Raw genomic sequence first — 15,195 nt, forward strand, 5'->3', positions numbered from 1 at the left:
GATTCTGCCGTTACCGTCCTGTTCACACCACGTGCGCGTCGTATGCTGAATTTATGAGATCATGAGATGAAATAAATGGTCAAATATCTTTAAAAACATATTTAAAAAATGAGAATATATGAATGAACTGAGCCACAAAAAAAAAACCAATGTTCAGACGCAGAGATCACAAAAAGCAGGTGAGAACTCTGAACTTTAACAGCTGTTATTTTCCAAAGGTATTTATTTGTTCAATCTTGAGCTTAATGCAGTGTTTAAGCACAAAATGTGACTGATGAGGAGAAACAATTTCAGAAATGCAACAGAAACAACCACAAATCAGAAAAAGTTGGGACTGTATGTAAAATGAAGATAAAAATAAAAATGTTGCACCATTCCCAGTTTCTCCACTCACAGAAGCCAAACGTTCTTCCAGAGTTGTGTAATTATACTACAATAGTAGAATATAAAGAAGCGAAAAAAAGAAAAAAAAATAGACAATATATTCGTCAATCGCAATTATTTGTCTGACAATTAATCGTCTCCAGAAATTCCTAATCGTGACAGCCCTACTTGAGATCAGAGCGCAAAATGCTTGAGGATTTTCGAAATGCGGTGTTCTCTGTATCGATTTTCTATTAATAATAATAATAATAATGATATTTGGGTTTTGCGCAAAACCAGAGGTAATAGCATTATAATATTATTTTGGTTGGTGGTGTGCCGCAGGATTTTGTAAATATAAAAAGGGTGCCGCGGCTCAAAAAAGGTTGAAAATCACTGGTCTAACCTTACCAACCCCCCCGAGCAAGCACACAGGTAACACGGGTAAGACATATGGACAAAATATCGTCACAATTTTTAACTCACTGTCAGATTTTTAAGCACTTGTACTGTTTGTAAAGATGTAACACTTTGTAATATTAATAACCTAGAATTTAAAAGTTTTCTTAGCTCATTTCAAGACCTTATTTCAAGAAATTGTATGTGGAAGTTCTATTAGGAAGTGTTACATCTTTAAATAACACAACAGATTAAAAGAAAATCTTATGGCGAGTCCAAAAAAAAAACAAAAAACAAAAAACTTCATTTTCTATCAGATATCACTGAAAACAAGATGCATCCAAGACCAGTTAAGATTTTTAAGATCTATTATCTAAAAACAAGTCCTTCTATCTAACTGAAATTTTACTGATTCAGTGATTTGATATTGTGGCTGGAAAGTAGAAAAATATACTTGATAAGATGTTGTGTTTTTACAGCATATAACATGTAATTTTGATGCATGATAAAACATACGAGAGAATGAATGAGTGAGGCAGCAATGATACAACGTGCAAAACATGTTTTGCTTCCAATTATAACCTAAAATTAGGAACTGCTGAGTAATAAAATACAAACAGACAGTAACGTAATACCATTACCAGGAGATGACAGTATAAGCAAAGTCCTCCATCCTTTTTAATGCTTTTCTGTCTCTCAGTGACTACAGCTCAGATGGAGTGGGTTTTCTTTCCCCCTCATCTGATAATACCCCCCCATCATCCTCTACAGGCAGAGGAAGCCTGCTGCGGACTGCATGAGTATCTTGTCAAAGTCCCCTCTTCAAAATGAGAAGAGATAAAACCAAAGTCACAGCGAATGCAGAGGAAACATCACGGGCCACAACGTCAACTCTTAAGCTGCTGCGGCCCCAATAAACACCATATCAGTGACGATAAAGCACACTAACTGCGACAGCCAAATGTCAACCCACTGAAAAGAAAATTAAAAAGTCTGTCACAATGTGATGTTTTAGTCCAAAAGCAGTGATTGTAAAGACTTATTCCTTTTGAGCCTTAAACTCCACGTTACCTTCTTTGACAAGCTGCACAAACACTGGGTTGTCACCGCTGACAGTGAGTCCAAAGCCATTTTCATCTTTCTGGATGATTACACATCGCTGGACTAGACCTACGAGCGAGACAGACAGGACACACAGACATAACAGTGTCTTCAATAAGACCTGGATTCCTCAGTGGAATTTTTCTCTGTTTAGCTGAAAAAAGTGTGACTGAAATTTCTTGAACGTTTTAACAAAATCTCCATGTGCAAAATTTAATTTCCACTATGTGTGGTATATATTGGTTCACGTTAAACATGGCAGCAGTCCGCCATCATAAAACCACCCCACAAATAGTCAGTCCCAAAATGATTTCAAAGAACCAACAATTTTGCGGGAGACAATGTCATTCTGTCATAATATTTTCACAAGCCGAGGTAAAGATGCTTAACGATGTGTTCTTTTGTTCACCATCATCTGAAGTGGCATTTAAAACAGAACTAAAATCCGAGACAAATGAGTCGCTGCTTCACAGGCCAGAAGGAGGAACGCTGTTTTTTGGGTCATGTGATGTGCAATTAGTATGACAAGAAGAGATTAGTGCTTATGTCACGTCTGGCAACAATGACGAGAGACTGACACCAGTTCAGAAAGAAAACACAAAATTAACTTAAAATGCTCAAACAAAAACTTTAAACGCTAGAGTGTGTAGATGTACACTCTAGCGTCACATACAATTCATAACCATCTGTTCATTAACATATAATTAATTACAGACAGTAATGACAGGGTTCTCCCCAGAAATCTAGACCATGATGGCGCTAATAGTCAGGCACACGCGGGGTGGAGTCTTAAGGGGAGTAACTCCACTCCTTTCTTGGTGAGAAGCTCTAGCATTTTGCCTTTTCCAAATAAATATGAAAGACATTTCCTGTAACTTCAGCTTTACATTTTATCTAAAATTACAAACCAAGGCCTTGTCCACACAGACAAAGATATAATCTTTTTTGTTGTTGTTTTCAAAAAGTGGTCCATAAACACAGCACTGATGAAAAAGCTGTAGTATTATACAGTACTCCAGGCCTGTATGTGGCGCTGTAACACTCGCACAAAAAAGGGATTAGATGACGTGGTGCATGCACATTACCGATGGAATGACTGAATTAATGTAGCAGCAGCAGCTAGAACATAACAAAGTGGCACACTGAGTAAAATAAAGCCTTTTAAGAAAAAGTGAGTTAGAAATAGACTGAAATAGACTTATTGGGTATTAAAAGCAAAGCAGTGTGTTTGTGTGTTTTTGTAAAACACAGTGCTGTGTTTTTATCCCCTGGCTGCTTTCCATCTCACAGAAAAGCAAAAGGACACGAAGTTAAGTTAATCAAGTTTAACTATTCAATTAAAAAAAAAAAAAATGCTTTTATCAGACTGATTATCGGATTTGATCAGAGTTCTTATCTCTTCGTCAACAGGGTGCACAGTGGATTTATAAATGTAGCTTTAGAGGAAAACCTGGACTCCACAGGCCAGTTTTTACAGGCTGTGTTCATGTGCATGCACAGCCACTTCACTGACTGAAGATTTCACACATCGCCAGTGCTTATAGACTGGGAAAGCTCAGAAGCTTGTAATGATGTGGAAAAAATAAACGACTACCCTGGAAACAGAGAGGGAACCCCCTAAATTTGAAAATCTGCATCATGGTGCAGCACCACTGTCCAATTGTTTAGGGACAGCCCTGAATGAGTAGATGTGCTTTCATAAGCTTAAACTGATCCCTTCATATCTACATGGGAGTGGGCCCCTCATGGAGGACACCATCTTTCACCACGTCAGTATAGTAGCCCAAAAGGGACATAATTACCTTACTTACTCGACTTTTCATTTGTTTTCCAGCACAGCTGGAATACTGAATAAAAGCAGCAGTGGAATGAGAAGCCTAATATTTGTAAAAAGTTAGATCATGTGTTTTGCTCATCAAAATGAAGGGAAACAAAACTATAATGCAGTCTTTAATGTAACCACTGGATGGCACTAAATCTGACTCACTGTAGCGTTAACTGCTAGGTTGAATCTTCATGTGTTCATAAAGTATCTTAAAATGTCCTTTCGGCACAGAGCTATCTGAGTGTGAGTCATGAGATGACCTCTGAACTGGTTTCTTGCTGCGTCTGAGATTTCCCGAACAGCACAGTCTATATCAGAGAGATGAAACCATTGATACTGGAAGGGTGGAGCGGTAGACAGTGTGAACGTGCGAAAAAATATGGAGCGAAGTTAGAGGAGCTCCAAAGCTCAAGGTTGAGGAGGAGTGCTATACAGGGAGGTAAAGCTAAGGGAGTGAGGGAGGAGAGAAAGTGGATGAATAAATGGAAGGAGAGTCAAGAAAACAGATAAAGTAATTTTAATACAGAAACAGGAGTGAAGTTGCCTCGAGATGTTGATGTAGATATTCCGGTCAATACTTTAAACCTTAAGAGTAACAGTGCTGACATGATCACTGATCACGTTAATCCATTTACCCTCATGTATTATTCAGTGCTTTAACTCATCTGTAATCAGCATCCTTTGCTGAAACACAAGGAAATGTGCCGCAGAGGATTCAGGGCGTATCAACATAAATGCTCAACATATCATGACACAAAAAACAACAATGTGCCATATAAACTGAAAATTTTAAGAAAAACCTTTTACATTACTCCATAACATAATCTATAAATCTGTCACACAGTACAGACTTGTTGATTTGGCCTGATATTCACAAAAGTGTTGTCTCTGTACAGCTTTGGTTCTTTTTGAAAATAATTTTATGCATGTCATGTTTAGCTAAGTTTTTCATAGTTCTGTTAAATGTCAAATGGCACATCCAAAAAGATACTTTTAAACTGTGAAGTTCTTAGGTTCTAAAATAAAAGGGTGACAGCAGAAGATATTCCACATAAAATATAAAATCCTCAACTGGACACTAGAGTACAGCCGGACCGCTATGGATTTTCTGGGGGTCGATACTGGTACTGATATAAGGGAGTACAAAAATTCACAATACTGTTATATCTGTAGAGTACTGTGGAGATATATATATATATATATATATATATATATATATATATATATATATATATATATATTTCATTCTTAACACTTCATCATCAAACCCTAATAACAGAAATGTAAGTGTAAGCTACGTTTTACACTTTAAACATGAACTTTATTAAAAATAACTATAAATATAACCAACAACCAGCCAGTGTACACTACCTGTCCAAAATTTGGACTTGTGTGTCACACTGCCATCATGCTGCCTTCATTCAAATTGGCAGTTGACATATCACATTGCTCAGCATTAGCAAAACAAACAAACAAAAAAAACTAAAAAACAAAAAACGCTTCTCCTCTTTTCTGGCCTTTTCTAGCTGGTGTCACAGTAACCACTTGTCTCTTGTTGCTGTAAAATGCCCACTGTGACTGAAAATGTATGCCAGCTGGGTGCTTTGGCTCTGTGTCTCGTAGCTAATGTGACCAAATAGCGATGGGGTTCCCAACCATGCTTGACAGCATTGCAAACAATGCTGGATGAACTATCTAATGACCCCATTTCAAACAGCCAAAGTGTTTTGTGCACCATTTATTCAGTAAAATAAAAGTTTTCATGTCTGCACACATAACGCTGATACCAATATGTTTATGAAAGGATCATATCGGCCAACCGACATATCAGTCAGGCTCTACACCACAATGTCATCAGAAGAAACAGACGGCTGTTGATGCTGTACAATCTGCCACTCTAATTCAATCCAATTTACATGACATACCTACAATTTTGCTTTCAGACCAACACGTTTAACCCTCCGATTTGTTTCTAATTTGTGGGTGTCTAACGTATGGATTTTCTTAAACAATAAACACTGAGAAAACGTTTATTTGATTGTCAGTTATTCATTCAAAGTGAAAATAGCTTCTTTTTTGCAATAAATTAAATGCAGATTAGGATTGCATAATTTGATAAAAAAGTCATACTGCAATTATTATTGGAAATATTTTGAGTCTTGCAATATGATTTTCTTATCAAAGTTTAATGATCAAAAGCACTGTGAAGTGCATTTTAACATTTATTTTGCAACTCAGTTAAAATATAAAACAGCAATTTTCACTTTGCATGACAAGGTTTTTGTCTTTTTTCCAAGATGCTTGGAATAAAGTGACAATCCTGGTCCATTGAGGGGGAGGATGTCTTTTAATAATATGAGCTAAAATGAAAGCATTATGTGTGTGTTCCCTGTCAGGCCTAAATTACGTTTACAGCAGGAGCCTTTCTGTGAGCGCACTCACAAAATCGTCGGACTTTGAACACACATGAAGATGTAAAATGGAAATAAACAACTGATTTTGCATGATATGACCTATTTTACAGTGACCTTGTACCATGTAATATACTTGATGTACATAAATGACAGAAGTGATCAGCAGGTGTTTGATGCATGCACACTGGCAAAGGAACAACAACAACAAAAAAAAGCAGACCTGTGATCCTTCACAAGTTAAAGACTGTAAACTAGAGAGCTGCAATGGGATTTAGTCCCGCGGGACCCAACGCAAATCTGGCGGTAACGAACGGTCAGAACTTTGCTGCAGGCGGTAACGGGCAGCAAAAAAAAACAAACAAACTGCGGAAACAGAAGCAACAGGATGATACAGTCAACAAAGGAGAATAGTGTAACGTGTACATGTCCACATGCTACTTTTATCTTAAATAATTTGACAGGAACAGCAGACATAACACGAGCAAACAGAGAGACACAGACACAGCACAGCGAGTTACTACATGCAGCTAGTAGCACTATTCGTGACCAGTGCGTCATAATAAATACATGCTAGGGAACTGAAACAAACAACCACATGAATCTCTTTAATAAAGCCTAAATGACGTGTTTTCTCCCGTGAGACGGGAGGAGACACAAAATGAATGCATCTCTATTATTGTATGTGCATAAATTCTCAGTGTTTCGTGGGAGTGGACAGAACTGGACAGGCACATTGCGGAAATTGACGGGAATGTAACACACATGCTGCAGCTGTGGGCGGTAACGGTCCGAAATTCAGCAGGACAGACAAATTAGTCTCGCGCAGGGCTCTACTGTAAACTTCAGGCAGACATTGATAACTTTTCAGCAAACATGTCAAGTCTACTAAAATATAAAGTTTAATGCATTTTAACGGTGGGATGCATGCGGACCACAGTGTGACAAAATGCAGTATGTGAAGATGGATATTTAAATTGTGCCCTTTTACAATTATAAAATGACAAGTGCTGACATTGACATTACAACTGCATTACAATGAATCATAGAGTCCTAATGCCAATAAATCTTTTGTTTTCTTTCTTTTTTCCTTCAATGATGTCTTTCAGCCATCACAACTCAAACCAGCTTTCTTTAACACTGTGGCAACTTCACACCAGAAGGTAAAACCAGAAAAAGTGCAGCTGTCACACCGGCCATTCCAGCAGGAGCATCTTACCACAGGACTCAGGCCTCCCCTCTGGTAGCACAGTGCTGCTGCTACTCTTCTCCACCACCAGAACGTCTTCTCACAGCCCCCACCACACAGTTACACCACAGCAGTGCACAAACACACAGAAATATGCACACATACACAAAAACAAGAACCAACACAAGGAAAGAAAACACAAAAGAGGAAAGAGAAAAATCATGAGGGAAAATCATGGAAGAAGAAAAACTGAATGAACAAATAGGTTGGTTGATTAATAAACAATGTTCCATACAGGCAGGAGTGAAGACTGAAAATGAACAAGCTTGGATTGAAAGCAGGCATGATGCAAACACATCCGAAAGTGCAGGACACAAAACGTGCAAGTTGTGTTGTAGTTTCAGGATCACATCACAACTTCTTTTTTTTCATGAGAGCAAACTTCACTATTTTAAAAGACCTCCACTTCAGTAGGTGTCAGTCTATCAATGCAGCACGACTTAGTATTTTTCTATCCTCTGGGCAGAAACCTCTTTTTGTGTTGCGAGTACTTCTGTTATGAGTACTTGTGTTTTGGTGTGTTGTGTGAATTTGCAGCAGACATGTTATAAGATTAAACTGTTGCATGAGCTGCAGTTTATATTTGTTTGTATTCTCTGTGTTTGCAAGAGTTTCTAATTTTGCAAGACATTTTTGATGCAGCTAGCTGATGTTGAGATGATGCAGATGGGATTTTCTTTTGGGGGGGGGTGGGGTGGGGTGGGGTTAATTTGCTGGAGTTGTAGACTCTACTGACCCCCGTAAAAAAAAAGAAAAAAAGTCAGAGTCCAGTTTAACCAGACGAAAATATGCAGGTGTGGAAACACCCTAAAATGCCGTCAAATTGTCATATGCGAGTTTCCAACTATGCAGCAGCAAAAAGCAAATATGACACCACTTCTGAAAACTGAGTTTAGCCATATTTTACTAAATTGGGCTCTAAAGTGGGTGATTTGTCTATAGAAAACACTGTTACTTGAACAAAAAAAAACTTTTCTCAGGACCTCAAGAATTATTAACTCTATAAAATGCAGTGCATTGTATTAAGTTTGCAACTGTGCTGTATATTGACTTATTTAATGCCATGTAGAATGTGAAACACATTTTCAGTTTAATTTTTTAAAAGAATCATAAAGACTACAACTGAAAGTGCAATAATACTGAGATGAAAACTTCAATATTTACTTGCACTGTTGAACCAACTGGTCGGAGGAGTTTCTTGGTTGTGCTGAAGGCACTGACACCAGAAATTAAGCTAAAGTAAACAAATGAGCTTTGGCTGCACAAAATATTGCCAATAATGACACAGGAGGATGACAAAGCTTAAAATATGGCCATATTTGTTATTTATTTTGGATAACCAATATTTTTCCACTTTTTTTTTTTAACTGGGAAGCACTTACTTTAAATATTGCACATAAAGATCTCATTTTAGAGTGTATACCAAACAAACAATAAATTTCCAGAGGATGTGAATACTACGTGTCTGGAGCACAAAATCAGAGATGCTATATCAGGAAAGATAATAAAGATTTTAAAGGCTCCCTGCAGGTTGCAGATAACCAAAAAAAAAAAAAAAAAAACGACAAACGGTAACGAACTGCTGGTGTGCGACAGAAATTGAGATCTGAATCACAGGGACAAATAAAATGTGGAATCTGAATCCCATGCTTTCAATTAACGTTAACAGCCCATTCCGTCTGTGTTGCTACTATGCACTTTAATCATTAATCCAAACATATGTTTAGTCTTGAGAGGAAAGGACATAAAACAGACTTTTTAGCATGGTGCTGCTTCATGCACACAACAGAAAGCACGTCTTGTGCAACCACCCAGTGAACACATCTTGTCCGTGTTGAGTTGCATCACACAGAGATAAGCCCACAGAGGATTATGTATTTTGTTTTGAAGACAGAAGCTTCAGTCGTATCTAAGATCGCACAGGCCCCCATTGCTGGTAAATACCACAAGGAGTGTCGTCATGTCAAACCCGTCTGGAACTTAGTATTAATTTCTCCCCAGCAGTAAGCTTCAAACTTTAGTTGCATGCTATAAAATGTGTGGAGGCTTTCTGTGTCTTTCAAGCCACATAACCACAATGAGCATATAAATGACACTTCTTTATGTAAAATTATATGAAGAATGAAACATGAAAATCAGTGTTTCACTGGTCCTCTGAGGGAAACATTGTGAGTTCAGTAGCTTATATTAATTGTAAAGCAGTGTAACCTTTCTACAAATAACCACCTCTAGTACCAACATCTACTTCCTAATCTGATATTCTAATCTTGGACAAGGGGTTCATATTTTCACTTGCATCTGATGGATATGTATAAATTTATTGGCTAAAGTGGGCCATTCTGTCCTTTCTTGTCCATTGTTTTTGAGTGTTTTGTAATTTTTGTTTGTTGTATTGATTGAATGCACTTTGCAACAATGTACTGGAATATAAATTATTTCTGATTATTATTATAGTATGACACACAAACACACACACAACCACCCCACCCCCCGCCCCCCGCACGCCCCAAAAAAGCTTAACTCCTAAGTTACAGCATTGCAAATATTTGGAGTCTCATGAACAAATAATGTCAGTTAGATGATTTACATACTGAGTGGGATTTCCAGTAATGAAGAAATAGAAAGGATGACTTTTTTTTTTCTTTCCATTAGCTGGGAGGTTATATTTTTAGTTGTGTGTATTTGTGAACCGTCTCAGATGGAGTGAATCTGCTCACTGCAGTTAGGAATCAGACACACACAACAATGGACATAGAAACTGTCACTTCACTTTTTTCAGTGAGAAAATAAGTGAAAAAACAGATAAGAAACAGATTAAACTTCAGAATGGAAAATCCATCTCATCATAAAATATAACAACTGGACCACACAGAGACAGTATATTTGGCATGTACATCCCTGCACATTATATTTTCCAATTTTTGTTGTCTAGCCCATTCCTTTTGGCTTCAACTGTTTTTGCTTTGGCGGTCACCACAGTTGATCCAGTTAAATGGGCACAAATTTTATGCCGAATGTCCTTCCTAATGCATCTACAGATGTACAAGAAGAATGGTGCACTGGAGGCCTGGAATGTATGACATTCTTAATGGGAAGAAACGGCTTGCACCACCATTGATCAAACCACAATTGTATACAACCCCTGGCAAAAATTATGGAATCACCGGCCTCGGAGGTTGTTCAATCAGTTGTTTAATTTTGTAGAAAAAAGCAGGTCACAGACATGACACAAAACTAAAGTCATTTCACATGGCAACTTTCTGGCTTTAAGAAACACTATAAGAAATCAGGAAAAAAAATTGTGGCAGTCAGTAACGGTTACTTTTTTAGACCAAGCAGAGGGAAAAAAATATGGACTCAGTCAATTCTGAGGAATAAATTATGGAATCACCCTGTAAATTTTCATCCCCAAAACTAACACCTGCATCAAATCAGATCTGCTCGTTAGTCTGCATCTAAAAAGGAGTGATCACACCTTGGAGAGCTGTTGCACCAAGTGGACTGACATGAATCATGGCTCCAACACGAGAGATGTCAATTGAAACAAAGGAGAGGATTATCAAACTCTTAAATGAGGGTAAATCATCACGCAATGTTGCAAAAGATGTTGGTTGTTCACAGTCAGCTGTGTCTAAACTCTGGACCAAATACAAACAACATGGGAAGGTTGTTAAAGGCAAACATACTGGTAGACCAAGGAAGACATCAAGCGTCAAGACAGAAAACGTAAAGCAATATGTCTCAAAAATCGAAAATGCACAACAAAACAAATGAGGAATGAATGGGAGGAAACTGGAGTCAACGTCTGTGACTGAACTGTAAGAAACCACCTAAAGGAAATGGGATTAACATACAGAAAAGCTAAACGAAAGCCATCATTAACACCTAAACAGAAAAAAACAAGGTTACAATGGGCTAAGGAAAAGCAATCATGGGCTGTGGATGACTGGATGAAAGTCATATTCAGTGATGAATCTTGACTCTGCATTGGGCAAGGTGATGATGCTGGAACTTTTGTTTGGTGCTGTTCCAATGAGATTTATAAAGATGACTGCCTGAAGAGAACATGTAAATTTCCAGTCATTGATGATATGGGGCTGCATGTCAGGTAAAGGCACTGGGGAGATGGCTGTCATTACATCATCAATAAATGCACAAGTTTACGTTGATATTTTGGACACTTTTCTTATCCCATCAATTGAAAGGATGTTTGGGGATGATGAAATCATTTTTCAAGATGATAATGCATCTGGCCATAGAGCAAAAACTGTGAAAACATTCCTTGCAAAAAGACACATAGGGTCAATGTCATGGCCTGCAAATAGTCTGGATCTTAATCCAATTGAAAATCTTTGGTGGAAGTTGAAGAAAATGGTCCATGACAAGGCTCCAACCTGCAAAGCTGATCTGGCAACAGCAATCAGAGAAGTTGGAGCCAGATTGATGAAGAGTACTGTTTGTCACTCATTAAGTCCATGCCTCAGAGACTGCAAGCTGTTATAAAAGCCAGAGGTGGTGCAACAAAATACTAGTGATGTGTTGGAGCGTTCTTTTGTTTTTCATGATTCCATAATTTCTTCCTCAGAATTGAGTGATTCCATATTTTTTTTCCCTCTGCTTGGTCTAAAAAAGTAACCGTTACTGACTGCCACAATTTTTTTTCCCGATTTCTTATAGTGTTTCTTAAAGCCAGAAAGTTGCCATTTGAAATGACTTTAGTTTTGTGTCATGTCTGTGATCTGCTTTTTTTCTACAAAATTAAACAACTGAATGAACATCCTCCAAGGCCAGTGATTCCAGAATTTTTGCCAGGGGTTGTACAATTTAGGCTGTAGCCCAAAGAACACAAAAATTGTTGAAATTAATTTTGTCAATTCAGCTTCACTGAACATCTTATAAGTAAAGAATAATGAGGAAGAAAAAAGTTAAAAAATTGGTACTCTCACAACATGTCTGCTCCACTCCTGCAGGACTGCTCCAATTTATATACATTTTGATGTCTTTCTAGCCTGTTGAAAAAAGCCAACAGGAAGAAACCCTGCAACTGGGACCAGCACCACAAAGACAGTTTCCTAGCTTGTGGCTTCACGTGCACTCCAGTGACTCAATGTTCCTGTATGAGTGAGAGAGTGTGTTTCAAAGTGCCCAAGAAACAAAATGTAAAAACAACAAAAAGCTCAAATGTTCCAATTTTTGAAAATTGGCTTTAAATAAGTAATAAATATTAATTAGACTCAGATCTTATTCAAGTCCTACAATGAGCAACTTAAACCGCCAATGCGGGCTAAAAAATATTCATATGGACTGTCCAAAACAAAGAGCATTATCATTATTCTAATATACCATATTTGTTGTACTGGAGAATCCATCACAGCTGTCAAATCAAATCAAATCAATTTTATTTATATAGCGCCAAATCACAACAGTCGCCCCAAGGCGCTTTATATTGTAAGGCAAAAGCCATACAATAATTACAGAAAAACCCCAACGGTCAAAACGACCCCCTATGAACAAGCACTTGGCGACAGTGGGAAGGAAAACTCCCTTTTAACAGGAAGAAACCTCCAGCAGAACCAGGCTCAGGGAGGGGCAGTCTTCTGCTGGGACTGGTTGGGGCTGAGGAGAGGGAATCAGGAAAAAGAAATGCTGTGGAAGAGAGCAGAGATCAATCACCAATGATTAAAAGCAGAGTGGTGCATACAGAGCAAAAATAGGTGAATAAAAAGAAACACTGGGTGCATCATGGGAAACCCCCCAGCAGTCTATACTATAAGCTTTTTCAAAAAGGAAAGTTTTAAGCTTAATCTTAAAAGTAGAGAGGGTGTCTGTCTCCCTAATCTGAATTGGGAGCTGGTTCCACAGGAGAGGAGCCTGAAAGCTGAATGCTCTGCCTCCCATTCTACTCTTAAAAACCCTAGGAACTACAAGTAAGCCTGCAGTCTGAGAGCGAAGCGCTCTATTGGGGTGATATGGTACTATGAGGTCCCTAAGATAAGATGGGACCTGATTATTCAAAACCTTATAAGTAAGAAGAAGAATTTTAAATTCTATTCTAAAATTAACAGGAAGCCAATGAAGAGGGGCCAATATGGGTGAGATATGCTCTCTCCTTCTAGTCTTAACTGAATTAACTGAAGGCTTTTCAGGGAACTTTTAGGGCAACCTGATAATAATGAATTACAATAGTCCAGCCTACAGGAAATAAATGCATGAATTAGCTTTTCAGCATCACTCTGAAACAAGACCTTTCTAATTTTAGAGATATTGCGCAAATGCAAAAAAGAAGTCCTACATATTTGCTTAATATGCGCATTGATGGACATATCCTGATCAAAAATGACTCCAAGATTTCTCACAGTATTACTGGAAGTCAGGGTAATGGCATTCAGAGTAAGATTCTGGTTAGACACCATGTTTCTAAGATTTGTGGGGCCAAGTACAATAACTTCAGTTTTATCTGAATTTAAAAGCAGGAAATTAGAGGTCATCCATGTCTTTATGTCTGAAAGGCATTCCTGCAGTTTAACTAATTGGTGTGTGTCCTCTGGTGCTGGGTATCATCTGCATAACAATGAAAATTTAAGCAATGCTTTCTAATAATACTGCCTAAGGGAAGCATGTATAAAGTGAATAAAATCGGTCCGAGCACAGAACCTTGTGGAACTCCATAATTAACCTTAGTCCGTGAAGAAGACTCCCCATTTACATGAACAAATTGTAATCTATTAGATAAATATGATTCAAACCACCGCAGCTCAGTGCCTTTAATACCTATGGCATGCTCTAATCTCTGTAATAAAATTTTATGGTCAACAGTATCAAAAGCTGCACTGAGGTCTAACAGGACGAGCACAGAGATGAGTCCACTGTCTGAGGCCATAAGAAGATCATTTGTAACCTTCACTAATGCTGTTTCTGTACTATGATGAATTCTGAAACCTGACTGAAACTCTTCAAATAGACCATTCCTCTGCAGATGATCAGTTAGCTGTTTTACAACTACCCTTTCAAGAATTTCTGAGAGAAAAGGAAGGTTGGAGATTGGCCTATAATTAGCTAAGATAGCTGGGTCAAGTGATGGCTTTTTAAGTAATGGTTTAATTACTGCCACCTTAAAAGCCTGTGGTACATAGCCAACTAATAAAGATAGATTGATCATATTTAAGATAGAAGCATTAATTAATGGTAGGGCTTCCTTGAGCAGCCTGGTAGGAATGGGGTCTAATAGACATGTTGATGGTTTGGAGGAAGTGACTAATGAAAGTAACTCAGACAGAACAATCGGACAGAAAGAGTCTAACCAAATACCAGCATTACTGAAAGCAGTCGAACATAAAGATATGTCTTTGGGATGGTTATGAATCATTTTTTCTGTAATAGTTAAAATTTTATTTGCAAAGAAAGTCATGAAGTCATTACTAGTTAAAGTTAAAGGAATACTCGGCTCAACAGAGCTCTGACTCTTTGTCAGCCTGGCTACACTGCTGAAAAGAAACCTGGGGTTGTTCTTATTTTCTTCAATTAGTGATGAATAGTAAGATGTCCTAGCTTTACGGAGGGCTTTTTTATAGAGCAACAGACTCTTTTTCCAGGCTAAATAAAGATCTTCTAAATTAGTGAGACGCCATTTCCTCTCCAGCTTACGGGTTATCTGCTTTAAGCTGCGAGTTTGTGGGTTATACCACGGAGTCAGGCACTTCTGATTTAAGGCTTTCTTTTTCAGAGGAGCTACAGCATCCAAAGTTATGCACAATGAGGATGTAAAGCTATTGACAAGATAATCTATCTCACTCACAGAGTTTAGGTAGCTACTCTGCACTGTGTTGGTATATGGCATTGAAGAACAT

General features: G+C 37.9%; 1 protein-coding gene across 3 annotated transcripts in view; it reads right to left on the reverse strand.

Annotated features, from left to right (window-relative positions):
• The window catches only part of arhgef12a (Rho guanine nucleotide exchange factor (GEF) 12a), a 194,334-nt gene that overhangs the window by 59,293 nt on the left and 119,846 nt on the right, over nt 1-15,195 (reverse strand). For 2 of the 3 annotated variants that reach the window (XM_034169299.1, XM_034169298.1), the window contains exons 4-5: nt 7,319-7,384; nt 1,834-1,932 (exon numbers count right to left, since the gene is read on the reverse strand). In XM_034169299.1, coding sequence (XP_034025190.1) covers nt 1,834-1,932; nt 7,319-7,384 — 165 coding nt within the window. The remainder of the gene's footprint in view (nt 1-1,833; nt 1,933-7,318; nt 7,385-15,195) is intronic. The other variant, XM_034169300.1, reaches the window with a different exon arrangement.

Source organism: Thalassophryne amazonica, chromosome 4, assembly GCF_902500255.1.
Source record: "Thalassophryne amazonica chromosome 4, fThaAma1.1, whole genome shotgun sequence".
NCBI classification, from domain to species: Eukaryota; Metazoa; Chordata; class Actinopteri; order Batrachoidiformes; family Batrachoididae; genus Thalassophryne; species Thalassophryne amazonica.